General features: G+C 45.8%; 1 protein-coding gene across 2 annotated transcripts in view; it reads left to right on the top strand.

Annotated features, from left to right (window-relative positions):
• The window catches only part of sos2 (son of sevenless homolog 2 (Drosophila)), a 148993-nt gene that overhangs the window by 91364 nt on the left and 33044 nt on the right, over window positions 1-24585 (top strand). For both annotated transcript variants that reach the window (XM_038778276.1, XM_038778275.1), the window contains exons 8-14: window positions 3166-3264; window positions 12135-12262; window positions 13243-13898; window positions 17029-17110; window positions 17353-17475; window positions 21033-21136; window positions 22713-22935. In XM_038778276.1, the coding sequence (XP_038634204.1) occupies window positions 3166-3264; window positions 12135-12262; window positions 13243-13898; window positions 17029-17110; window positions 17353-17475; window positions 21033-21136; window positions 22713-22935 (1415 nt within the window). The remainder of the gene's footprint in view (window positions 1-3165; window positions 3265-12134; window positions 12263-13242; window positions 13899-17028; window positions 17111-17352; window positions 17476-21032; window positions 21137-22712; window positions 22936-24585) is intronic.

Raw genomic sequence — 24585 nt, 5'->3', positions numbered from 1 at the left:
CTCTGCCGTTCCCGCCGGCAAAGTACTCCACAGTCCCGTGGTGCTGGTGGCCCTGAGAGTCTGGGGGCAGTGGAGGAGACATGTGGGAGCAAAGGGAGCATCGGTCTGGTCTCCAATCAGCAATCCTCACCGGTTTGCCCCGGGGAGGCTAGATGGAAGATTCCGGAGATGGAAGAGAGCAGAGATCGAGAGGATGGGAGATATGTTTATAGAGGGGAGTTTACCCAGCCTGAGGGAGTTGGAGGAGAAATTTGAATTGACGGGAGGGAACGAGTTTAGCTACCTGCAGGCGTGGGACTTCCTACGCAGGTCGATCTCAACCTTCCCGCTCCTACCACCAAGGATACAGGATAGGGTAGTTTCCAGAATGTGGGTGGGAGAAGGGAGGGTTTCAGACATTTATAAGGAACTCATGGGTCAGAGGAAACGCAGACCGAGGAGCTGAAACACAAATGGGAAGAGGAGCTAGGAGGAGAGATTGAGGACGGTCTCTGGGCAGACGCGTTGAGCAGAGTTGACGTGTCCACGTCATCTGCCAGGCTCAGCCTGATACAGTTCAAGGTCGTTCACCGGGCCCACATGACAGTGGCCCGGATGAGCAGGTTCTTCGGGGTAGAAGATAGGTGTGCGGGAGGACCAGCGAACCATGTCCACATGTTCTGGGCATGTCCAAAGCTTAGGGGATTCTGGTAGAGGTTTGCATATGTCATGTCCAAGGTGTTGAAAACAAGAGTAGCGATTTTTGGAGTGTGGGAAGAACCGGGAATCCAGGGGGAGAAAGAGGCAGACGTTCTGGCCTTTGTCTCTCTGGTAGCCCGGAGATGGATATTGTTAGCTTGGAGGGACTCAAAGCCCCCGAAGTTGGAGACCTGGCTAACTGACATGGCTGGCTTTCTCTGTCTGGAGAAAATCAAGTTCGCCCTGAGAGGGTCATTGTTAAGGTTCATCCGGAGGTGGCAGCCGTTCGTCGACTTTTTCGGGGAAAATTAACAGTGGGTTAGTTTTGTTTCGTTTAGAGTAGGGGGTTAGAAAAGGTGGGACCTGTGAGGGAGGAAGACGACTTTTGCACTATGTTTATATTTGTATGTACACTGTTTCTTCTGTTATTGTTTTAAAACTATAAATACCTCAATAAAATGTTTATAAAAGGAAACACAAAGCTTCCCCTCCACATAGAAATCTATAGCTGAAACTATCGCTGCATGGAGCTAAATTAATTCTTGAAGAGTGCATTTCAGTTTTTTCGGACATGAACAATAAATTATGTTTCTTTACAAAATGAAGCATTTATATAAATTTTGTCTTATGTATAAAAAAAACTCAATGTCTTACTGCACAAGCCAAGGAAACTCTAAAGGGTAAATGTTCTTATCTTGGTACTGGGTGTTCATCATGATTAGAAATCAAAGTTGTTCAGTACTACTTAGTTTTTTAAAAAATGTTGTTGCCATTGACTTACAAGCAAAAACAATCTATTAATTTGCTCTCTTGTGGACTTCTAGCATTGTAACTGATGCATTGATCCAATTATTGTGCAGTTCTTACATTGGGGGGAGGGGGGAATATGGGGGAAGGGGAAGGGCCGTGGGTGGCTCACTTGCTGGCGGGCCCCTGATCTCTGCATTGGCAACCTCCCGGTCCTCGGGTCCGCCTGCCAGTTCCAGAGCCCTTTCCTCATGGACGGTGAGTGGTCTCTCATCAGCTGTGCCCCCTCCAGTCCTCTGACGCTCCCTGTTGTTGTGTGCACGCTTCTCCTGTGGGGGGCGGCAGGGTGGGTGGCAGGGGTAAAGGGCAACAGTGTTAGACAGGTATATGACTGCATGACAGCGGTTGTGCGTATATTGGCAGAGGTGCGCAGCACGTTAGGGTTGGGTTAGCGTTGGGGTTGGTTGCACCTAGGGGGGTGCCACACATCGGGGGAGGGGAAGACTCGCCCTGACGAGGTCATTGACCTTCTTGTGGCACTGGGTACCTGTCCTCGGTGTCACAGCCACAGCGCTGACGGCCTCTGCCACCTCTCTCCACAGGCGCCGGCTGAGGCATGGGGTGACCCTGCGGCCATGTCCTGGGTACAGGGCCTCCCTCCTCTCCTGTACTGCGTCCAGGAGCGCCTCAATGTCGCGCTCCTGGAACCTCGGGGCTGCGCGGCGGCTGGCCATCTTTGCGGGTCTTCGGGAGGGGACCGTCTTTTGTGCTGTGACGCAGTGCGTCCATGGCGGGTGACGCCGTCGCGAATGGCATCACACCGCTGCTAGCCCATTCGGGCCTGGAGACTTCGCGATCTTTGAGGGGGCCCGACGCCGGAGTGATCCGCGCCGCTTTTGCCGCCGGATCCCGGCCATCGCGCCGGTTTTCGGAGAATCCTGCCCAAAGTATCGCTAGAGAGGGTTAAGATGAAGTGGGAGGAATAGTTGGGGGAGAATATTGAAGAGTGGTCATGGTGTGAGGTGCTCCGGAGGGTGAATGCGTCAAATTCGTGCCCGAGGTTGGGGCTGATACAAGGGCTAGAATGAGCCCACTTTTTGAGGGGTTGGAAGATGTTTGTTGGGGCGGGGGGGCACTAATCACATTCATTTGGTTTAGTCCTGTCCAAAACTGAAGGGAGGTCTTTAAGGTAATCTCAAAGGTGGTGCGCATAACTCAAACCGGGTCCCTTAGAAGCCATATTCGGGGTGTCGGATCGGCCGGGGTTGGAAGCGGGTGTGGGGGCAGATGTCTTAGCCTTTGCCTCACTAATCACCCGAAGGCGGATTCTGTTGGTGTGGGGTCAGCTTCTCCTCTCTGTGCCTCAGCGTGGCGGGGGGATCTGCTGGAGTTCGTAATGCTCAAGAAGGTAAATTTTGAGTTGAGGGGGTGGATGGAATTGTTCTATAATTCATGGGCCTTGTTCATCATGCATTTTCATGAATTGTATGACATCGAACATGGGGGGGGGGGGGGGGGGGGGGTCGGAATGTCTAAGTTATTGATGATTATTTTTCATTGGTGTTCTGTATTCAAAATATTGGGAGCTGTTTGAGGGTGGGTGGGATAAGGGGATTGATGGCTGTGGGATTGCCATTGTATTTGTAGTTATTGTTGATTATTTGTTGTAAAGTTTGATGAAAATGTGAAACGGGGAGAATAAAAATATGTTTAAAAAAAATTTTCATTTTTATTTTCTAGTCTATTGCTGAAGGATTCAAAGAGGCTGTTCAGTATGTACTTCCACAGCTACTTTTAGTCCCAATTTATCACTGTTTGCATTACTTCGAACTATTGCAGGTAAGACGTTCTGCATGATTCAAGTTAGTGTGTTGAATTATGGTATTACCAAGTAGGAAAATTAATGATTTATTTCCCGGTGAGATGCTTATTAAATTCATCACGTCTTCTTCAATTGTCTTAAAGTGGAAAATAATGTATTTTTATTTCCTTTTATGCCACTTATTGTAGTGTAGTTTTTATATGCAGTGCTATGTTGTCTCAGGAGGAGACCTTGTGGCGTAGTGAATAATGTCCCTGCCTCTGGGCCAGAAGCTCAGGGTTTCGAGCCCTACCCCAGGACCCAATGGCCAAGGAAGTTGTGTTCATAACACAGCCAAATGGTTTGTGTGTCAGCCTTAAAAATCCTTCTAACATGCCAGTGGTGGGTGGTAGAAGCGGGAGAGATTCCTGATCAGCCATGCTTGATCCGGAGTGGCGCCTCTGAAGCTATAAGCCTCTGGTGTCAGGTGAGCGACCTGTTCCAGGTTAGATCATAGAATTTATAGTGCAGAAGGAGGTCATTTGGCCCATCGAGACTGCACCGACCCATGGAAAGATCACCCTATCTAAGCCCACACCTCCATCCTATCACTGTATCCCAGTACCCCATCTAACCTTTTTGGACACTAAGGGCAATTTAGCATGGCCAATCCACCTGTGGGAGGAAACCAGAGCACCCGGAGAAAACCCACGCAGACACAGGGAGAATGTGCAGACTCCGCACAGACAATGACCCAAGCCGGGAATCGAATCTGGCACCCTGGAGTTGTGAAAAAAACTGTGCTAGCCACTGTGCTGCCGTGCCACCCCAAAACTTGCTATGGGAACAAATAAAAAATCTGCCTTGTACACCAGTAGTTTTGGGAAGAGAAACAACAACAGCAACATGTTGGTTCATTAATATCAATGTAAAACTGGGCTTGGTTTAAAATGGTCTTCAACAATCAGTGATCAGTACTGCCATCTTCTGGCAATCTGCTGTTTCAAACCTGATGTAATTTCCATTTTGGAGCCTCCTGGAAGATGAAATTATATTATGCTAATACTGTTTATTTGTAAATATTTTTGTTTGCAGTTAAAAACAAATTTCTAAGATAGACTTGGTAATTGAAACCTTAATAAAAGACATAGGCAGTGGTGTTGTTAATCTGCTAAATTACAAAAGTGGAAATTGAAGTGGTCCAGCAGATTTTAACAACAGAGACTAAACAAGTGCTTGCTCAGTTTTTAATTAGTTCTTGAGATGTGAGCATTGCTGGCAAGGTGAGCATTTATTGTCCATCCTTAATTGCCTTTGATAAGGTGGGGTGAGCCACCTTCTTGAATCGCTACAGTTCATCTGGTCCAGGTAGACTTCCAGTGTTGCAAGGAAAGGAGTTCTAGGATTTTGATCCAACAACACTAAAGGGAGACCAATACAGTTCAAAGTCAGTATAATGTATGATTTGGAGTAGAACTTGTCGGTGGTGATGTTCCCATGCATATATTCCTATTGTCCTACTGGATGGAAGATCTACTAGGCTGCAGTTTTGGAAGGTGCTGTCAAAGGGAGCGTAGCAAATTGCTGTAGTGAATCTTCTTGATGGTACACGCGACTACCACTAGCCACTGGTGGTGGAGGGAGTGAATTTTTACTGTGGTGGATGGGATGCCAATTAAGCAGGCTGCTTTGTCCTGAATTGTATTGAGTTCCTTTTTTGGAGCTGCACTCATTCAGGTAAGTGAAGAGTATTACGTTACACCTCTGATTTGTGCCGTCCAGATTTTTTTGGGAGTCAGCAGGTGGCTTCCCAGCCTTTAAACTGCTCTGGTAGCCACAGTATTTATTTACATGGCTAGTCCAGTTAAATTTTTGATGAAAGCTAAGCCCTAGGATGTTAATCCTGGAGATTTGACGATAGTAAATACTTTTGAATATCAAGGCAAGATGATTAGATTTTCTCTTGTTGGCAATGGCCATTGTCTGGCAATTGTGTGGCTTGAATATTGCTTGTCGCTTATCAATCCATGCCTCGGTAGTGTCCAGGTCTTGATGCATATGAGCTAGACTGCTTTGGTATCTGAGGAGTCGCAAATGGTACTGAACATTATGTAATCATCAGCAAACATTCCCACTTCTGACCTTATGATGGAAGGAAGGTCATGATAAAGCAGCTGAAGATGGTTGGGCATAGGACACTACCCTGAGGAGCTCCTGCAGCAATGTCCTGAGGTTGAGGTGATAGACCCCCAACAACCACAACCATCTTCCTTCCTGCAATGGGCCGAAGTCCCGCCGCTGACAGGCCAATCCCGCCGCGTCGTTTAAACCACCTCTGTGCCGGCGGTATTGGCGGTGCGAGCGGGGTCCGGGGGGGTGGGGCGATCGGACCCCGGGGGGTGCTCCCACGTGGCCTGGCCCACGATCGGGGCCCACCGATCGGCGGGCGGGCCAGTGCCGTGGGGGCACTCTTTTTCTTCCGCCACGGCCTCCACCATGGTGGAGGACGAAGAGACCCCCCCTACCGCACATGCGCCGGTGGTGACGTCAGTGGCCGCTGACACACCGGCGCATGCGCGGACCGGCGAAGGCCTTTCGGCCAGCCCCGACGCCGGCCGGCAGACGCCAAAGGCCCAGGCAAGGCGGGGGGTACCGGCGTAGCGGAGTGGCGCCCGACGCTGGAGTGGTTGGCGCTACGCCGGGACACCCCCCTCCCGCCCCGCCTGGTAGGGGAGATTCCCGGCCCTGATGTGCTAGAGCTACTTGATGGCGCATTTTGTAAACTGATATCTTGATGCCAAGGGCAGACACTTTCACCTTTGCCCTGGAATATGTGAAATATGGGGTTATTTGTGAACATCAACTATTATGGATTGCTAATGAGCTTCATACATATTAAGTTCCTTGTTTTTTTTAAAGTTAGAGTGCCCAATTCATTTTTTTCAATTTAGCGTGGCAAATCCACCTACCCTGCACATCTTTGGGTTGTGGGGGCGAAACCTACTCGAACACGGGGTGAATGTGCAAACTCCATACGGACAATGGCCCAGAGCCAGGATCGAACCTGGGACCTCGGTGCTGTGAGGCAGCAGTGCTAGCCCCTGCACCACCGTGCTACCCCATTAAGTTCCTTGTTAAAATATGACGCAGCAGCTGCCTGTCACATTTGCTTCAAGTTCTCCAGAGAATCCTTAAAGGGCACCTGGTCCATATATTTCACATTATTGACAGTAAAATTAAAACCCCAAAAATAATTTTAAAACTATTTGTTCTAAATTATGTGTTGACAAATGTGTAGTAGCAACCTTTAGTTTTGTGGACTAGTCAAACCTCCCTATGCCGGGCAGCACGGTGGCCTAGTGGTTAGCACAACCGCCTCACGGCGCTGAGGTCCCAGGTTCGATCCCGGCTCTGGGTCACTGTCTGTGTGGAGTTTGCACATTCTCCCCGTGTCTGCGTGGGTTTCGCCCCCACAACCCAAAAATGTGCAGAGTAGGTGGATTGGCCACGCTAAATTGCCCCTTAATTAGAAAAAATAATTGGGTAATCTAAATTTTAAAAAAAAAGAAAAAAAAAAAAAACCTCCCTATGCCAGGGATATGTCATTGGCCATCCATTCTGGGGACGCTGGCACCATACTGTGATCAGGATTTGTGGTGGCTATAAACAAAATGAGGAGGAAAAAAGAATAGTGAAGAGGTTAAAAGAATGAGAAAGATGAGAGAAAAGTAGGAAACTAAGGAACAGAGCCAAAAGAGTGGGGACTAAAAGGACTAAGATTGTATGAAATAACGAGGAGTATATCTGCACTTGCGCTTTGTTAACTGGTGTGGAACTAGTCACTTGAATTCTTTATATTGCAAGTAGCCTCTAATTCTGATATTTTCAATATTTGCATTGTCAGGATGCATTTTTAAATTCTTGCTCACGATGTGGGCATCGCTAGCTAAGCCAGCATTTGTTGCCCATCCCAAGTTGCCCTTGCAAAGGTGGTGAGAAGCCACTGCCTTGAACCGCTGCAGTCCATGTGGTGTAGGTACACCAACTGTGCTGTTCGGGAAGTGATTCCAGGATTTTGAACCAATGACTTTCAAGGAACGGTGATACAGTTCCAAGTTAGAATTGTTTGTGGCTTAGTATGGAACTTACGGGTGATGTGTTCCCATGTATCTGCTGCTCTGATCCTTCTAGGTGGTACAGGTCTTGCGTTTGAAAGGAGCTGTCAAAAGGAACCTTGGTGAGTTGATGTGGTGCGCACTGCTGTCACTGTGTATTGTCAGTGGAAGGAGTGAATGTTGAAGGTGATGGAAGGGTGCCAGTCAAGCAGGCTGTTTTGTCCTAAATGATGTGGAGCTTTTTGAATGCTGTTGTTGGAGTTGCACCCCCCGAGGAAAGTGGAGAGCATTCCATCGTATTCCTGATTTGTGCCTTGTAGATGCTGCAAAGGCATTGGGGAGTCAGGAGGTGAGTTACTCTTTGCAGAATTCCCAGCCTTGTAGGCACAGCTTTTTAATGGCTGGTCCAATTCAACTAGAAGTAAATGGTAACCCCCCCCCCCGGTGTTGACTGTGGGGTTTTGATAATGGTAATGTTATTGATGGTCATGGGGAAATAGTTAGATCTGTCTTGTTGGAGATGGTTATTGCTGGAAATTGTGTGGCAGCAATGTTACTTGTCATTTATCAGCTCATGCTTGAATGTTGTCCAGGTTTTGCTGCATTAGTACACCGGTTGCTTCAGTATCTGAGGGGGTGCTAATGGTGTTGAAAATTGTGCAATCATCAGCAAACATCCCAACTTCTGAACTGATGATGGAAGGAAGGTCATTGATATAGAAGCTGAAGATGGCCCAGGACACTACCCTTAGGAACTCATGCAGCGATATCCAGGGACCGAGATGATTTACCTCCAACAATCACAACCATTTTCCTTTTTGCCAGGTATCACCCCAGCCATTGGAGGATTTTCCCCATAATTCTCATTGACTTTATTTTTGCTAAGGCTCCTTGATGCCACACTCAATGTCTTGAGTTCTGTTTTCTTGTCCATGTTTGGACCAAGCTCAGGAGCTGAGTGACCCTGGTATAACCCAAATTAAGCATTAGTGACCATTATTGCTGTGTAAGTGTGGCTTGCTGGCACTATCAATTTTTTTAAAAATTTATTTTATTACAAATATGTTATCAAAATAGGTTACAGCGAATAAACACCCTGGGAAACATACTTCCCAGCAATCAACTATACAGTCTGTACAGATTTTTCCTCTTTTTTACCCCTCCCCCCCCCCCCAACGCCGAACAGCCCCTCAAACACGGTCACCCCCCACCTTTCCTCAAACCCCCCTGAAGAGCCCCTTAACTCATACATCATCTTCTCTAACCGCAGGAAGTCGTATAGATCACCTAACCAAGCCGCTACCCCCATGGCGATGCCGACAGCCACTCCAGCAAAATTTGCCGTCGTGCAATCAGAGAGGCTCTCCATGAGCTCCGGCTTCTCTGAAACCCCAAATATCGCCACCAAAGGGCCCAGGTCCACCTCCTCCTCCACTATCCCGGCTAAGACCGCGAACATGCTGGCACTGTCAGTGACACCTTCTGTCACTTTACTTTTGATCAAGAGTAGGCTGACGGGGTTGTGATTGTCCTGTTTCTTGGCTGTTGATGTTTTCCATTTGTATTGAGCTTCCTTTATGTTCTTCTCTTAAAAGGCCTATTTGCAAGTTCAGTGAAACAGGTGAACTATGAATTCAGAAGAACAGCATTCCCGTCCTAAAGTTTTTTTCCTGTTGTGCACAGCACTTCATGTTCACAGCATTTATATTTTCTTGTGTGGCGATGCAAATGCGGTATCTTAAAGGAGACGACTTGTGTGTGACCTGTACAGTAGCTTCTAGCTTGTTCGGTAGCTGTGCAGTTTGGAGGGAACATTGCTTCTTGGATTGACATCAACTGTCTTTTTTTTTGTAGGCACATTGTCCAAATGACCATTTTATTGTATGCAGTTTTAATCAGGTTATATGTAAACAGTCATCAATTGATTAATTTTATAAAAGACGTATCCATATATTCCTGCAAACAAATCTCTTATGAAATGGTATTTTTCTTTTCATAAAAGCAGCAATCAATCAGTGCAATCAATTATCCATTCATATAAAAAAGAGACGTTCGTTCATCCATTGTCTAGAGGCACTTAAGGAGCCAGGCCCTGATCGATACCCAGATAATATGGACGTTTGACTCCACGGGGGGTGGAATTTTAACTTCCAACAGCGAGTGGATGTGGGAGGGGATAGGGGTTTATAAATGCTGAATTTGACAACATATTGGGAAGCGAGCTCCAACTCGCTGACCTCGGCATTTAACTGCAGCATATTAGTCTGCATGTGAGCAACTCCCTTGAGAGAGGTGAGGCAGCAATTTATATATGTTAATAACTCAGCAGAAGTTAACTTAATAGGAGTTTGTGATTTAGCTGTGTGTGCACAGGCTTCCTGGAACTTGCCAGTGAAAGCAAAGTGTAAGCTCAGCAGTAATTGAGGAAACGGCAGGCAAAAATTCCCATTGTGTGAAAGACAAAATTGTGTGAAAGGCATTAGCTCCTATTACTTGTTCTGAGAATTTTTTTTCACTAATTAAGTGGTGAGTTCTACTACCTAGGGAAGTGACTTTCAAGTTTTGGGAGGTTTGTGTGCCTGATTTCACTTTGCAATGGTGATATAGGAAATGGAAATCGCTTATTGTCACAAGTAGGCTTCAAATGAAGTTACTGTGGGAAAACCCCTAGTTGCCACATTCCGGCGCATGTTCAGGGGGCTGGTACGGGAGCAGTTCATAGAGCCTGTTTCATGGGGTGGAATTTTATCATTTTCTTGCAGAGCATGGCAGCGGGTGGAAAAAGTGGCACTGAATGGCTTTCTCTGCCGTATCACTGGGGAAATAGAAATTGGATGGGGCGGGTCCCATGACAGCACTCTGCATTCCGGAAAATCCCGGCCATGAGGACGAAAATCATGAAGCCAGCGCACCAGCATTTGCGGCCGGGAATACTCAGTGTTCCCTAAATGTTCAGGTTCAGTTAGGTTGTATCCAGTACACCTATGTGGTAGCTATGTGCTTTGTATAAGGCTACAAAAGAAGCCACACTGAGTAGTTCAAACAAAACTCAGTTTATTTACAATAACTATTATATACATCACATGGCAGATCCCAACTGGTGCCTAACTGGCCGGCTTTATATATCGTCCAACTATAAATTGTTGAGAGGTTCTCCGCCCCTTAATGGGGGTGCTCATATTCTGTAAGGTTCATGGGGAAGTTAATTGTTTCTACCCAGTAAAATACTTGTGGGTTATATATGTTAAAACCCCGTCTCCAAGAATTTCCCCTACACAGAGCCATCCTGCATTCATCCCTTTCATAGCACCTATTGCTCGCTTTAAATCTTATCTTTTTGTATGTGAGATGGCTACTTGTCAGGCAGCAGGCAAAAATGGGCAAGGCAGGAAAGTGGTGTAAACAAGTAATATTTACATTGCTCATAAATATCAACTATCTAACATTGTGTAACACACCCATGGGCATACTCTTATGTAACTACAAATCTTTACTTCATAGCACCACTATGTGGCAGGACGCATGGCTTCAGTAAAGATAGAGGCTGCCTGCTCGGATCCCTGCCCTGCCTTGCCTGCTCGGATCCCTGCCTTCCTGCTCGGATCTGCTTTGCCTGCTCGGATCCCTGCCTTGCCTGCTCGGATCCCTGCCTTGCCTGCTCGGATCCCTGCCGTGCCTGCTCGGATCCCTGCCTTGCCTGCTCGGATCCCTGCTTTGCCTGCTCGGATCCCTGCTTTGCCAGCTCGGATCCCTGCTTTGCCTGCTCGGATCCCTGCCTTGCCTGCTCGGATCCCTGCCTTGCCTGCTCGGATCCCTGCCTTGCCTGCTCGGATCCCTGCCTTGCCTGCTCGGATCCCTGCTTTGCCAGCTCGGATCCCTGCTTTGCCTGCTCGGATCCCTGCCTTGCCTGCTCGGATCCCTGCCTTGCCTGCTCGGATCCCTGCCTTGCCTGCTCGGATCCCTGCCTTGCCTGCTCGGATCCCTGCCTTGCCTGCTCGGATCTCTGTCTTGCCTGCTCGGATGTTCTTGGCCAATGACCTCTGGGTTTTGGCGGCCATGCAAAATCTGCTACACCTGTGCAGGCGCCGACTCAGCTATTGGGACAGAGGCAGTATGTCGGGTACTGACTGATTTTATGGGGTGGGAGATGTCAGCATGGCTGTTTGACCAGGAATTGGAGGTTGTCTGGTTATCCAGATTGAATAATGTTTGTTTTGATCCCTTGATAACTTGCGCAACTCATTATGCAAGGGCTTACTATCCATATTCTCAAATATTTCCCCTAATTGCCTTACATTTCATGGACATTAGACACGGGGCAACTCAATTTCAGTCAACTCTTGTTTTTGGGCGATGGTGACATTATTCATTGAATTTTTACAGTGACCTCTGTTTTAAGGTGTAAAATGCACTTGTAAATAGGACTTGTTACATCGAAAGCCCAGGGTTTAAAATTTGCATTGTTTTAGCGTGCCTCTTGTGTCTTTTATAATGTAAAATATTTAAAACTGTCAAGAACTTTGTGTTTTACAATTATCTATTGTTTGCGAATATCCATATGACCAGGTTTCATTGTAATTTTATCTTAATATCTTTTTCTTCCATTTTTTCATAAGAACTAATTTTAATGTGCTTTTTAATGGAAGAAAGGTCACTAGCTTCGTAAAATATTAAAAATTCCATTAAAGGGATTATTTCCATGTTGATTTCTGTTTTATAGTAGGAAACCCTGGGTTTCCTGCTGTGGTGTTAGTTTTATACCAAGCATTTAATTGTTTTGTGTACAATTGTAGCAACTACAGGAGAGAAGTGAAGATGAAGAAGACAGGGAGTGTTTGAAACAAGCCATTACCACCTTGCTGAATCTTCAATGCAGTATGGAACGTATCTGCAATAAGCACCTACCTAAACGCAGGGCAGGGTAAGCTAAATTATTTTAGCATTTTCCTTCTTTGTGGGAACAGGTGGTTGACCACTTGACAATTTTATCAGATCAGCTATAAATACAAAACAATTGGTTGTGAAGCTAAAATTATCTTTATTCAGAATAATTTTGAATACATTAAAGCCATATATATATTCCAATTGTGTAAGTATTTTATACGTGAGTTGACATTCTTATTTTTATTGTTGAACATGTTGTTTGAGATCTCCATATGAATAGGGTATCTTAGCTACTTGAACAAGAATGCCAGTTGCAGATGCCATCCCTTTAATTAATTTTTGTCATCATTAACATTAGTTCAACCCAGATAAAGGAGACGTATGTAGAAATTGGAAACAAAGGCAAATACTATATGGATCTTTCAGTGGGTTAATGATGCTCCAGACCTTAACCAAGTTGAATTGCAAGAGGCAAAAGGAAAAAAACAGTTATGCAGTTTACCTTTCAAGCTTTCATTTGAATTCAGCACAGACTGGTGGAATGAAGGAGGGTGTAAATATCTTAAATGAAATGGGTTTTGGATTATCTCAAAACCGTTGTCAATGGACACGTGCCCTTAGCAGGAAGAGCCCCTTGATTAACATTGACTACTACTATATCAGTAGTTCACTGAGTCCGTAGGATGGCTCGTGTGGGATGTGGAAAATCACTGTTGAGGTGGAACAAAAGCACATTGTTAACACAGAGTAGAATGGGATTTTCTCTGCATTAAACCATATTCTTCTTTTGAAGTGCTTAATATTTACTCGAGTACAAAATCTGTTCCAATATCCAGCAGTCTTATATATTGATGGATGTATTTTTTGGATGATTTCTTTTATATTGTTTTTAAAGATTGGTTAATCTTTGAATTTTCCACTTCCATAATAAAGTGATAAAATTATATTAGCATGTTATCTTGTTGGACAATTTATTGTCATAAAATGTAATAAAATTTGACTTTCTCTGTATTGTAGTGAACCTTTGCCTCGCCTCTACAACCATCAGATAAGAAGTAAACACCTTGCTATCAAGAAAATGAACGAAATCCAGAAAAGCATTGATGGATGGGAGGGGAAAGATATTGGACAGTGCTGCAATGAATTTATAATGGAAGGAACGCTAACACAAGTTGGAGCAAAGCATGAGCGACATATTTTCCTTTTTGATGGTTTAATGATCAGTTGCAGGACCAATCATGGGCAGTCTAGGCTCCCAGGCTGTAGCAATGTTGAATACAGACTCAAAGAAAAGTTTCTGATGCGCAAAGTGAAAATTGTTGACAAAGATGACTCTTGTGAATACAAACATATGTTTGAAATACTTTCCAAGGACGAGAACAGTATAATATTTGCCGCCAAATCTGCAGAAGACAAAAACAACTGGATGGCGGCTTTGATTTCACTTCAGTATCGGAGTACACTGGAGCGCATGTTGGACACCATTCTTTTACATGAGGAGAAAGAGCAACCACTGAGACTGCCCAGTCCAAATGTCTACAACTTTACAGAAGAAGATTCTGAAGAGAACATAGTATTTGAAGAAAATGTACAAGCTAAATCTGGAATACCAATCATAAAAGGAGGAACTGTGCTAAAATTAATTGAGAGGCTGACATACCACATGTATGCAGGTAAATGTCTCGCTGCTGGGCAGATGGAATTTCTCATTAAAATTTGAATGGATTTAATGTTGCCCTTTTTAATAATTCGTACACAAAATGCAACTTAATCAACTTTTGAGGCTTTATATTGTATAGTCTGTCAGGTATTTTGATTCGCTAGTTCAAAGCAGTTGAGTTGTACATCAAATGAAATAAGGAAGTATGTAGTTCTTTGTCTCGATGTTGAAATTTTCTGAACAGGGTAGTTAGCTGGGGCTTTTGTTTCTTGAGTAAATTTGTGCTGTTATTTGGGTCACCCCCTACACAACTCAGTTGATGGTAATTTTAAACAACACCCTGAATTCACTTTTATAATTGTCTGAAACCATCTTAATGGTTGCAAACATAGCAAAGAACTGTTAAGTATTTTTGACAAATTAAATTGAAATCTAGTCTTGTACACTTGTCAAAAAGAATCCTCAAACCTAAATTGACCTTTACATCTAAAATATTTTAGTGCAGATGCTAAAATTGGAGAGCAGAACAACACAGGATTTGATATAAATCACATGTAATTTAGAGAACTGAGAACTAAGCTATTGAAATGTGTACAAAGGATAATATATAAGTGTCAAAAGTTACAACTTTTAGCAGTGGAGTTCACATTTACATAGGGGGCTGGATTCTCCGAAAATGGGGCTATGTCCCAACTCCGACGTAAAAACGCAGGCATTGCACACCCGAGTTTCCTAGAAAAAAAAAATCACGATTCACTTACCTTCAGGGGGCCGGCAGGTACCCAGAGTAATTCACGCAGCTTTGGCTGTGGATACGGGCCCCCCCGCACTTCCGGTTCCGTGTCCGCGCATGCGTATGGCGGCAGCCTCCAGCAGCCGCGCCGAGCGCCATGGCGGACTCGGACCGCGGACCAACATCAACAAACTAGGCCCCCCCCGATCGGCTGTGCGCCCAAGAATCCTTCCGCCCGATCGCTGCCCCGGCCGCCACGCAAGGTTCCCGACCAGCCATACGTGGTTAGAACCATGCCATCGGGAACTCGACTTGCTGGAAGCGGAGTATTGGTGGGCGGGCCTCTGGCAGCGGCACCCCAGCCGCGCGGCATAATTTACAGAAATGCGATTCTTTGGGGCCTGGCCCCATTCGGTTGGGAACTTCGATTCTCTGCCCCCCGCCAAATGCGATTTCGACGCGGGTCTGTGGATAATCCAGGCCAGGATTTATGAAATAATGTAATTTACATACTCACAAATTGTCAATTTAATTTGCACAATTAATGCGTTCCTCATTTTAGACAAAGGCCCCGTGCCTCTTGGTTGAGAGGTCCATAATCAAGAGACATAGATTTTAGGGTAAGAAGTAGGAGGTTTAGAGAGCGTTTGAGGGGTATTATTTGCACCCAAAGGGTGGATGGGATTGGGAACTTATTGCCTAAAAGGTTGGTGGGGGCATAAACCCGCCTAACATTTAAAAAGTACTTTTATATTATGACACTTAAATTCCGCATCCAAGGCTAGGAACCAAGGGCTGGAAAGTGGAAGTATGCTCAGTGCCGTAATGTCTTTTGTTCACGGGATGTAGGTATTGTGTGCTAGGCCAGCATTTATTGCTCTTTCCAAGTTACACTCGAGAAGGTGGTGGTGAGCTGCCTTCTTCAACCACTGCAGTCCGTGTGTCCAGATACCCACAGTATTGTGTGGGGGATGGGGAGTTTCAAGATTTTGACCCAGTGATAGTGAAGGAACAGCTATACAGTTCTAAATCAGGATGGTATGTGACTTGGAAGGAAATTCGAAAGTGGTAGCATGCCCATATATCTGCTGCCTGTGTCCTATTATTGCTATGATTCGATGTGAGGCACCCATTTACTGCTTCCTATTCACTCTTAATTTATCTTTATGGTTCTTTTCCTCTCCTCCTGTTCAGTTATTTTTCTCTCGTCCTGTTATTTATTGTTCTTGCTTGCTTAGCCATCTTTGTCTGGCCATCTCTTTTGTTCAGGTTGTTTCACTCTTACCAGGCTTGCTGTGACCCACCTCCACCCGCTCCCTGCCCCTTACTCTTCTCTGTCTCAAGCCCCTCCTTCTTTTCTTCTCACCTCTCCCACTCACAGCTCAACCCCTGCTTACTTCTCCCCTCTCACCACTCTCACCTCCCCCCCGACACCCTCTCTGCCTCCTAGTTTCAGCACTTTCCTTTCTCTCAAGTTTGCCTGAGTCCCACTCAAGATGGAATTAATTTTACACTGTCTCATCAATTATGCTTTCTTTAGAACCTTTAGAGTGCACTTCTACCCAGACATTGTAATTTAAAAGAAAACATGTTTTGCTCGTCAATTACAGTTTGATTGTATGTTTTATTTGCTCCAACTATCTAAGATCATACAATTATGATAGCAGTCCAAATCTACAAGGAACGAGTCAGGAATGTGATAGAATATGTTTTTCCTGGATGAGTGCAGCTCCAGCAACAACCAAGAAGTCTGACACCACCCAGGTCAAAGCAGCCAGCTTGGGGCAGCATAGTAGCACAGTGATTAGCACTGTTGTTTCACAGTGGAAGGGACCTGGGTTCGATTCCCAGCTTGGGTCACTGTCCGTGCGGAGTCTGCATGTTCTCCCAGTGTCTGCGTGGGTTTCCTCCGGATGCTCTGGTTTCCTCCCACAGTCCAAAGATGTCCGGGTTAGGTGGATTGGCCACGCTAAATTGACCCGTAGTGCCCAAAGATGAGTTGGGGTTACAGGGTGGAGGCGTGACTTAAATAGGGTGCTCTTTCAAGGGCCGGTGTAGACTCGATGGGACATAAGGCTTCCTTCTGCACTGTAAATTGCATGATTCTATGATGTGATAAGCACGATTGATTTTGTCCTGTGGAGTTGCACCTGCAAGGAATTGTCACTACCACCAAATTTCATTTCGACATTTACAACTATCTGAGAGAGGCGACTTCATCAGTCAGCGTTGGTTGGATTCAAATTTGGATTCCCCTAGTTGAAAAGACAGTACTGTGTAACACTGATAAGTTGTCTCTTTAATCAAGCAGTTTATTTGCCCCCAATGAATCAGCGTTTTGTAATACAACTATCTGATAAATGTGATGCTATTGTATTTTCAGTATAAGTCATTTAATATTTATTTACAGATCCTAATTTTGTGCGCACTTTTCTGACAACATATCGTTCATTCTGCAAGCCCCAAGATTTGCTGAGCTTGTTGATAGAAAGGTAAATCAGCAATTAAGGTTTTAACTAGATACTGAACAAAATTACTGTTAGATGCCCTGCAAAATGTAGGCAAGAAAGATTTTTTGAAAACGGTGTATTTATCAATTGGATTTAGTGAAACATAAAAGTCGGTATGTATAAATTGCAGTACTTTTTCTGTCAGGATGTATTCTTTGGCTTTTAAGTTTTCTATGTGTATTAAATATTATTTTATTAAACTTGTCTATTTTTATTTTGTGTAGGTTTGAAATACCTGATCCAGAGCCCACTGAGGCAGATAGACTTGCCAGAGAGAAGGGTGAACAGCCAACCAGTGCAGAATTGAAACGATTTCGTAAGGAGTATATCCAGCCAGTGCAACTCAGGTTTTTTTTTACATTTTTAACAGAAATATAGTCACATTGGTACTGATACTACTCATAACATCCCGACAGTCAGGGGACGGTGCAGGCTACTCGTGCATTTACACCACTGGTATTCTATTTGACATGGGACCTGGAATGCCCAATTCAGGATATTACCCATATATGTGTTTGACTTGAATATCGAGAGCGGTGTTCTTCAAACTTTTTTTCCGGGGACCCATTTTTACCAATCAGCCAACCTTCGGGACCCAACCTGGCTGACCTTTGCGACCCACGCCGCCGAACTTCGCGACCCACAGCGGCCTACCTGCACGACCCACCGTTTTCTCTTACCTTGTTTGTTGCTGACAAAAATGGAGGAAATGGTTTTTGGTCCCTTTGGCCCCAATGGTCCCTTTGGACCTCCGAACTTGGGGGGGAAAAAAAGGCTGCGACCATATTTTAAAAATGCAACCGTACTGCGCATGCGCACCGATGATCGGGCATGCTTGCTCAGTGCGACCAAATTTTATTTATCTGTTCCTGGCCATTTTGAAGGCCGCTTGCAGCCGGCATTATTAAAAGCCAGGTGCTGTGGCTATTACGCGCAGATTTGCGTGATCGGGAGCGCCGCAACGGACAACTCCGCGCCTCCTGACACCCGCCTGCGACCCACCCACGGGTCGCATCCCCAAGATTGACGATGTTTGATCTAGAGTTAGAGTTTTCCTGCAGCCTTCCAAAAGTTCTTGAAGATGTCACTCTAGTAACACAGTTTGGCAAACAAGTTGCAACTGATTCAGAAAAATGCTCAAGTTGTTTCAGGGTTCCCAGTTGAGTTCAAACTCAACAGATAATGGGCTGGATTCTCCGACCCCTCACTGGGTCGGAGAATCGCCGGGGCCGGTGTGAAACCTGCCCCCGCCGGCCGCCGAGTTCTCCGGCACCGGAGATATGGCGGGGGCAGGAATCGCTCCGTGCCGGTCGGCGGCCGCTCACAGCGGCCACCCCGGCGATTCTCCTACCCACGATGGGCCGAAGTCCTGCCCGTTCTTTGCCAGTCCTGCCGGCGTAAATTAGACGAGGTCCCTTACTGGTGGGACCTAGCGGCAGGGTGGGCTCCGGGGTCCTGGGGGACGCGCGGGACGATCTGGTCCCGGAGGGTGTCATCACGGTGGCCTAGTCTGCGATCGGGGCCCACCGATCCATGGGCGGGCCTGTGCCGTGGGGGCACTCTTTTCCTACGTGTCGGCTGTATCGGCCTCCGCAATGGCCCATGCGTAGGTGACCTGCGCATGCGCGGGGTGATGTCAGCAGCTACTGACACTCCCGCTCCGGCCGGCGTAGTTCCTTCGCCGCCAGTTGGCGTGGTGCCAAAGGCCTTCCATGCCGGCTGGCGGGGCGCAAACCACTCCAGCGCCGGCCTAGTCTCCTGAAGGTGCGGAGGAGTCCGCACCTTTGAGGTGGGCCGACGCCGGGGTGGTTCGCGCCACTCCGTCCCGCCTGGACCTCCCGACCCACTGGGTACGGGAGAATCCCACACAATGTCTCTAATCTGTAATATGCCAGTCTGTAGTATGCCAGTCAAGGATATGAATGGTGAGACTTTGTCCCAGGGAAGTATTCTAGACATCAGGGCCGGGATTCTCTGACCTGGCGCCGGGTTAGAGAATCGCCGTGGAGGCGCGAGAAGCTGGCTTCCACATTCTCCGGCGCTGTTTTTCGGACGCCGGCGGGACCGCCGCCACGCCGGTCGGGGACTGTTGGCAGCGCCCCCTCATGGCGTTTCTCTGGGCCCCGATAGGCCGCGTGGCCGACGGGTTTGGCCGAGTCCCGCCGGCGTAGATTACTCACCCCCCACACGGCGGGACCTGGAAGGTGAGTGTGCGGGGGCTGTCCTGGAGGGGGGGGGGGGGGGGGGGGGGGGGGGGCACGGTGGCCTGGCCCGTGATCGGGGCCTACCGATTGGAGGGCAGGCTGGTTCCTTAGGGGCCTACCTGACTCCGTGCCAGGCCCCTTTAGGGCTCAGCCATATTGCCCGGGGGCCGGCGCAGAGAAGGGAACCCCTGCGCATGCACGAAAACACGTTGGCCGTTCTGCACATGAGCGAACTCACGCAGGACGTTCCGCACTGGCTGGAGCTGCGGGGGCAACTCTGGCGGCAACCTAGCCCCTCAGAAAAGTGAGAATTCCGCGTCCAGGGGGAGAAAGAGGCCGATGTGCTGGCCTTTGCTTCCCTGATAGCCCGGCGACGAATATTATTGGCGTGGAGGGACTCAAAGCCCCCGAAGACTGAGTGGTGGCTTGCGGACATGTCGAGTTTCCTGGGGATGGAAAAAATCAAGTTCGCCTTGAGGGGTTCTGTGCAGGGGTTCACCCGGAGGTGGCAACCATTTATTGACTTCTTTGCGGGAGAGTGAGCGTCAGCAGGGGGGGGGGGGGGGTTAGAGTAGAGTAGGAGGGAAAATATGGCGGGTAGTACCGGTGGGAGGGGAGCGGGCTTGTGCAATATGTTACGGTGGAAGTATTGAAAGTACGTGGATGTTTGCACATTTTTGCCTTTTTTGCTTCCTTTCTGATGATGTCTGTAACTGTTTATAAAGCCAAAAACTACCTCAATAAAATTGTTTATTTAAAAAAAAGAAAAGTGAGAATTCCTCACTTTCGGGGGCCGTTGACAGTGGAGTTGTTGGCGCCGGTTTTCACGCCGGCGTGGGTACATAGCAGCATTATTAGAGAATCCTGTCCCAGAATCCTACCCATCGCACATAGCAACACTCAAAGGCAGTAACTGTACATTGAAAAACTCTTTCATCAATTAGTTGCAGTTTCCATGCGTAAATGTTTGGCCTGGTCTCCAATGACCCCATTGTATTTTTGTTGCATTCTCCGGGTTTCTATTTTTCACAGTATAATGTTTTTGTTTTTGTTGGGGTAGAATATGATACAAAAGGTGCAGTTTTGAACTCTTAACAACTTCCTGATAGGTTAGACGATGTATTGTCTCAGTCTTTCTATCGACATGACTATTGCAAAAGAATGGAGCAACTGACTGTCACACAAATCAGTGGATTTCTCGATGTTGATAAGTTATCGCTTCACAGAGTATGATTGTAGTGTTTAGCAACTTGCTGTTAAAGCTGCTGCTCTAAATGGGCAAAAGAAGGTGATAGTAGCTACTTAGAGTTGTAATAATTGACTAGTTTATAATTATAGATGTAATTTTCGAAGGTACGCTCTTTTTAAAAGTTATTAGACAATTGTAAAACAATGGCCGTAATTTTCGGCAGGTTTTCCTTTTGGCGGAAGTGGCTCACCATTGGCTGCCATGGGATCTTCTGGTCCCGCCGGAGTCAAAGATGATCTGCCCATTGTTAGCCTGTCCTGCCGGGGAACCCACGGCAGACACCGACTTTGGTGGGACTGGAAGATCCCACCGGCGGGACGGGACGGAAAATCCGCCCAATGTGCAAGTTGTATTCTAAATGTAAGCATTTTAAAGGTTATGATGGGTGAAAGACATCTAAACAAAATGTTTTGTGGCGTTACTCAGTATAACAACTTATTTTCTTTTTTAGGGTACTAAATGTTTTTCGACATTGGGTAGAACATCACTTCTACGACTTTGAGAGAGATAATATGCTACTTAATAGGTTGGAAGGATTTATTTCAAGTGTGAAAGGTGTGTATTAAGGAAAGCTAGACCTTTTTTGTAAATAAGAGTTTCAGACTGGTATTTTATATCCCAGAAGTAGATGTATTACTTCACTATTAGCTTTATTCAACTAGAATAATGCTATATTACAAACTTTTTTAAAAATAAATTTAGAATACCCAATTATTTTCTTTCCAATTAAGAGACAATTTAGCGTGACCAATCCACCCAACCTGCACATCTTTGGGTTGTGGGGGTGAAAACCACGCAGACAAGGGGAGCATGTGCAAACTCCACACGGACAGTGACCCAGCGTCAGGATTCAAACCCGGGTCCTCAGTGCCGTAGGCAGCAGTGCTAACCATTGTGCCACGTGCTGCCCTCTGCTATATTAAAAACTTAACTTTTGCTCAAGTTCCTGCCAATTTCCCATTAGTGGTAATTTCACTTTTTTTCTTGTGGGCGCCACAGTAGCACTGCGGTTAGCACTGCTGTTTCACAGTGCCAGGGTCCCAGTTTGATTCCCGCATGGGTCACTGTCTGTGCAGAGTCTGCACGTTCTCCCTGTGTCTGCGTGGGTTTCCTCCGGGTGCTCCGGTTTCGTCCCAAAGTCCAAAGATGTGCAGGTTAGGTGCATTGGCCATGCTAAAATTTTCCTTGAGTGTTCAAAAAAGATTAGGTGGGGTTACTAGTTTATGGGGATAGGGTAAAGGTGTGGGTTTAGGCAGGGTGCCCTTTCCAGGGCCGGTGCAGACTCAATGGGCCAAATGGGGCTTCCTTCTGCTCGTAAATTCTATGATCTATGATTCTTTCTTCTCGTACTTATTTAAAGCATTTTTAAAATGTTATTTGGAACAGTGTCCCCTCCTACATGCCCAACTAAGTCCAGCTAAGCACAACTGTCCCCGGACAGGCGCCGGAATGTGGCGACTAGGGACTTTTCACAGTAACTTAATTGAAGCCTACTCGTGACAATAAGCGATTTTCATTTTCATTTCAATTCAACATCAGTATTATAAAATACCAACCCATTGTCAGGTTGTGGTGCAGTGGCATTGTTGCTGGACCAAGACCTACAGACCCGGGTTCAAATCCCATGGCACATGGTGAAATTTGAATTCAATAAAAGTCTGGAATTACATATCTAATGATGACCGTGAAACTGTTGTCGATTTGTCTTTAAAAACCCATCTTATTCACTAATGTCCTTTAGGGAAAGAAATCTGTACCTGGTCTGGCCTACATGTGACTCCAGATCCACAGCAATGTGGTTGACTCTTAAAATGTCTTCTGAAATGCAGGGCAGTTAGGGATGGGCAATAAATGCTTGCTGACCAGCAACGCCCACATCCTGTGAATGAATTTTTTATAATATAATCACAAGCTGTGAACTTTGACTCAATGTAAAGTCAATTACTCAGCTTAAATTTAAGAAGCTGAATAAGTTTTCTCCTGTGTGGTACCAGCAGCCTGATTACAGCAAAGTGAGGAAATTAATCCATACCATCCTAAGGGTTTGCAGACAGCATTCATCTTGGCTAATTTATGTCTGATTTACACATCTATAATGTGAATAACACAAGTTAATATTTTATTTTTGCAGGGAAAGCCATGAAAAAGTGGGTAGAATCTATTACAAAAATTATTAATCGCAAGAGACAAACTCAAGTAAATGGAATCAGCCATGCTATTACTTTTCCGGATCCACCACCTCAAATTGAATGGCATATTAGTCGATCTGGACAAATTGAGACATTTGACCTTATGACTCTTCATCCAATTGAAATAGCGCGACAACTTACGCTTTTAGAATCTGAGCTTTACAGGTAAATTAGTAATATAACTAATGCAAATAGAATGTAACTTTAGACTTTATTTAAGATCAGCACAATAAGTTTTTAAGATTGTTGCAATCTGACATTCAAAAGGTAAATATTATAGGTAATTTCTACAACAGTTAAAATAACAGCAATTTCCTGCATTCTGGCACTAGAGAACACACTGTTGATACTGTATTTTCTCAATAATTAGTTTGAACAAACTATTATACAGTTGGCACCAAGACATACTGTTACCGTCCCAGTTCAGACCCCAATTTTTTTACAGTCCCCTTTTTAAAGCAGACAATGTTGAAATCCCAATTACATACCAAGAGAATAAAGCCACAAGATTCCAGTTTTAAACAAACAGAAGAAACTTTATCAAAATCAACAAAGCCGTCTATACTCTTACACTCTAACATACAGAATTAACATGAGCTGTAAAGTTGTCATAGTCCCAGATGACGATAGGCTGATCTCTCCTTTGAGGGGAGAGCTGACTGGTGGTGATTTAACCTGAAGATTACTACACCTCGGGTGAGGGGCAAGGTTGAGAAGATGATCCTTCATGAGTAACCTCAGCCAGTATAGGAATTGAACTCGTGCTGCTGGCTTCGTTCTGCATCACAAATCAACTGAGCTAAACCGGCTAAACCAACATAAGGTGAACATGAATTAACAGGCAAACTGTGGTTGATCGCCACAAACTGCACAATAAATGGAAGTTAGAACCAATACAGGTCCCAGAATTATCTCAGCAACACACCTCGACGTCATTGAGTTACAAAAATTCTTTAGAACTCTGTCTTCCTCCTGAGGGACTTCAGCTCCTCTTTTTCAAAGAGCTACTCTGATCCCCAGCCAACAGCAGCTCTACCCTACCCCGAGTTCCACAAGTACAATCTTAATTCAAAAGGCACCAGATTTCTCTCAAATTTGCTTCAAGGTCCAACCATCATGGTCTTGAGATGACCCAACTATTGAGACTGCATCCCCCTGTAATGACCAGGCTAAACTCTAGCATCTAAATACATACATCGCTTCCCTTTCTCAGTCACGTTGCTACAACAACTCTTTCTCGGCTTTCCTTTGCCACAGCAGCCAGCTTCACACAGCTTGCACTGCCCCAAAGTTTTTCTGAGCTCCAATCTCCCCAGCTGCACTGAGCATATGCTGCTCCTGGGCTTCCCTAAAGCCCCAACTCCCAGCATCCTGGAGGTATCAGCGGTTCCAGGGCTTCCCGGAGCCCAAGTCCCTTCAGAAACATTGCTAACAACAGCACTTCAGAGTCTGCTCCTAACTCACTGACCCTATCCTGTTAATATTTCCCAACAGAATTTTGACTCCTGTTGGGTACGCTCTGTATCTTAAATGCTTCAATCGCGAGACAACCAGAGGTCACCCCTCTGTGAAATTCCTGTGACTGCACACCTAACACACTTACAGACATAATATAGATTCCAACACAACACTAGTTACAAATTTTTGATTTTTCTTTTAAGTCTTTCCATGCTATTCATTTTTCATAAGCAGTGTAAATGGCTTGGGGTTTCAGGAGCGTACCTGATATACCATAAAATGAAAGAACAATATAACCCTGTGTTAGGATACTGGACCAGACCCCAATTTATGGTACAAAACCGTACGAGTCCCAAC

This window comes from Scyliorhinus canicula, chromosome 2 (genome assembly GCF_902713615.1).
Source record: "Scyliorhinus canicula chromosome 2, sScyCan1.1, whole genome shotgun sequence".
In the NCBI taxonomy this organism is placed as follows: Eukaryota; Metazoa; Chordata; class Chondrichthyes; order Carcharhiniformes; family Scyliorhinidae; genus Scyliorhinus; species Scyliorhinus canicula.
This window is presented reverse-complemented; position numbering and strand designations above follow the sequence as displayed.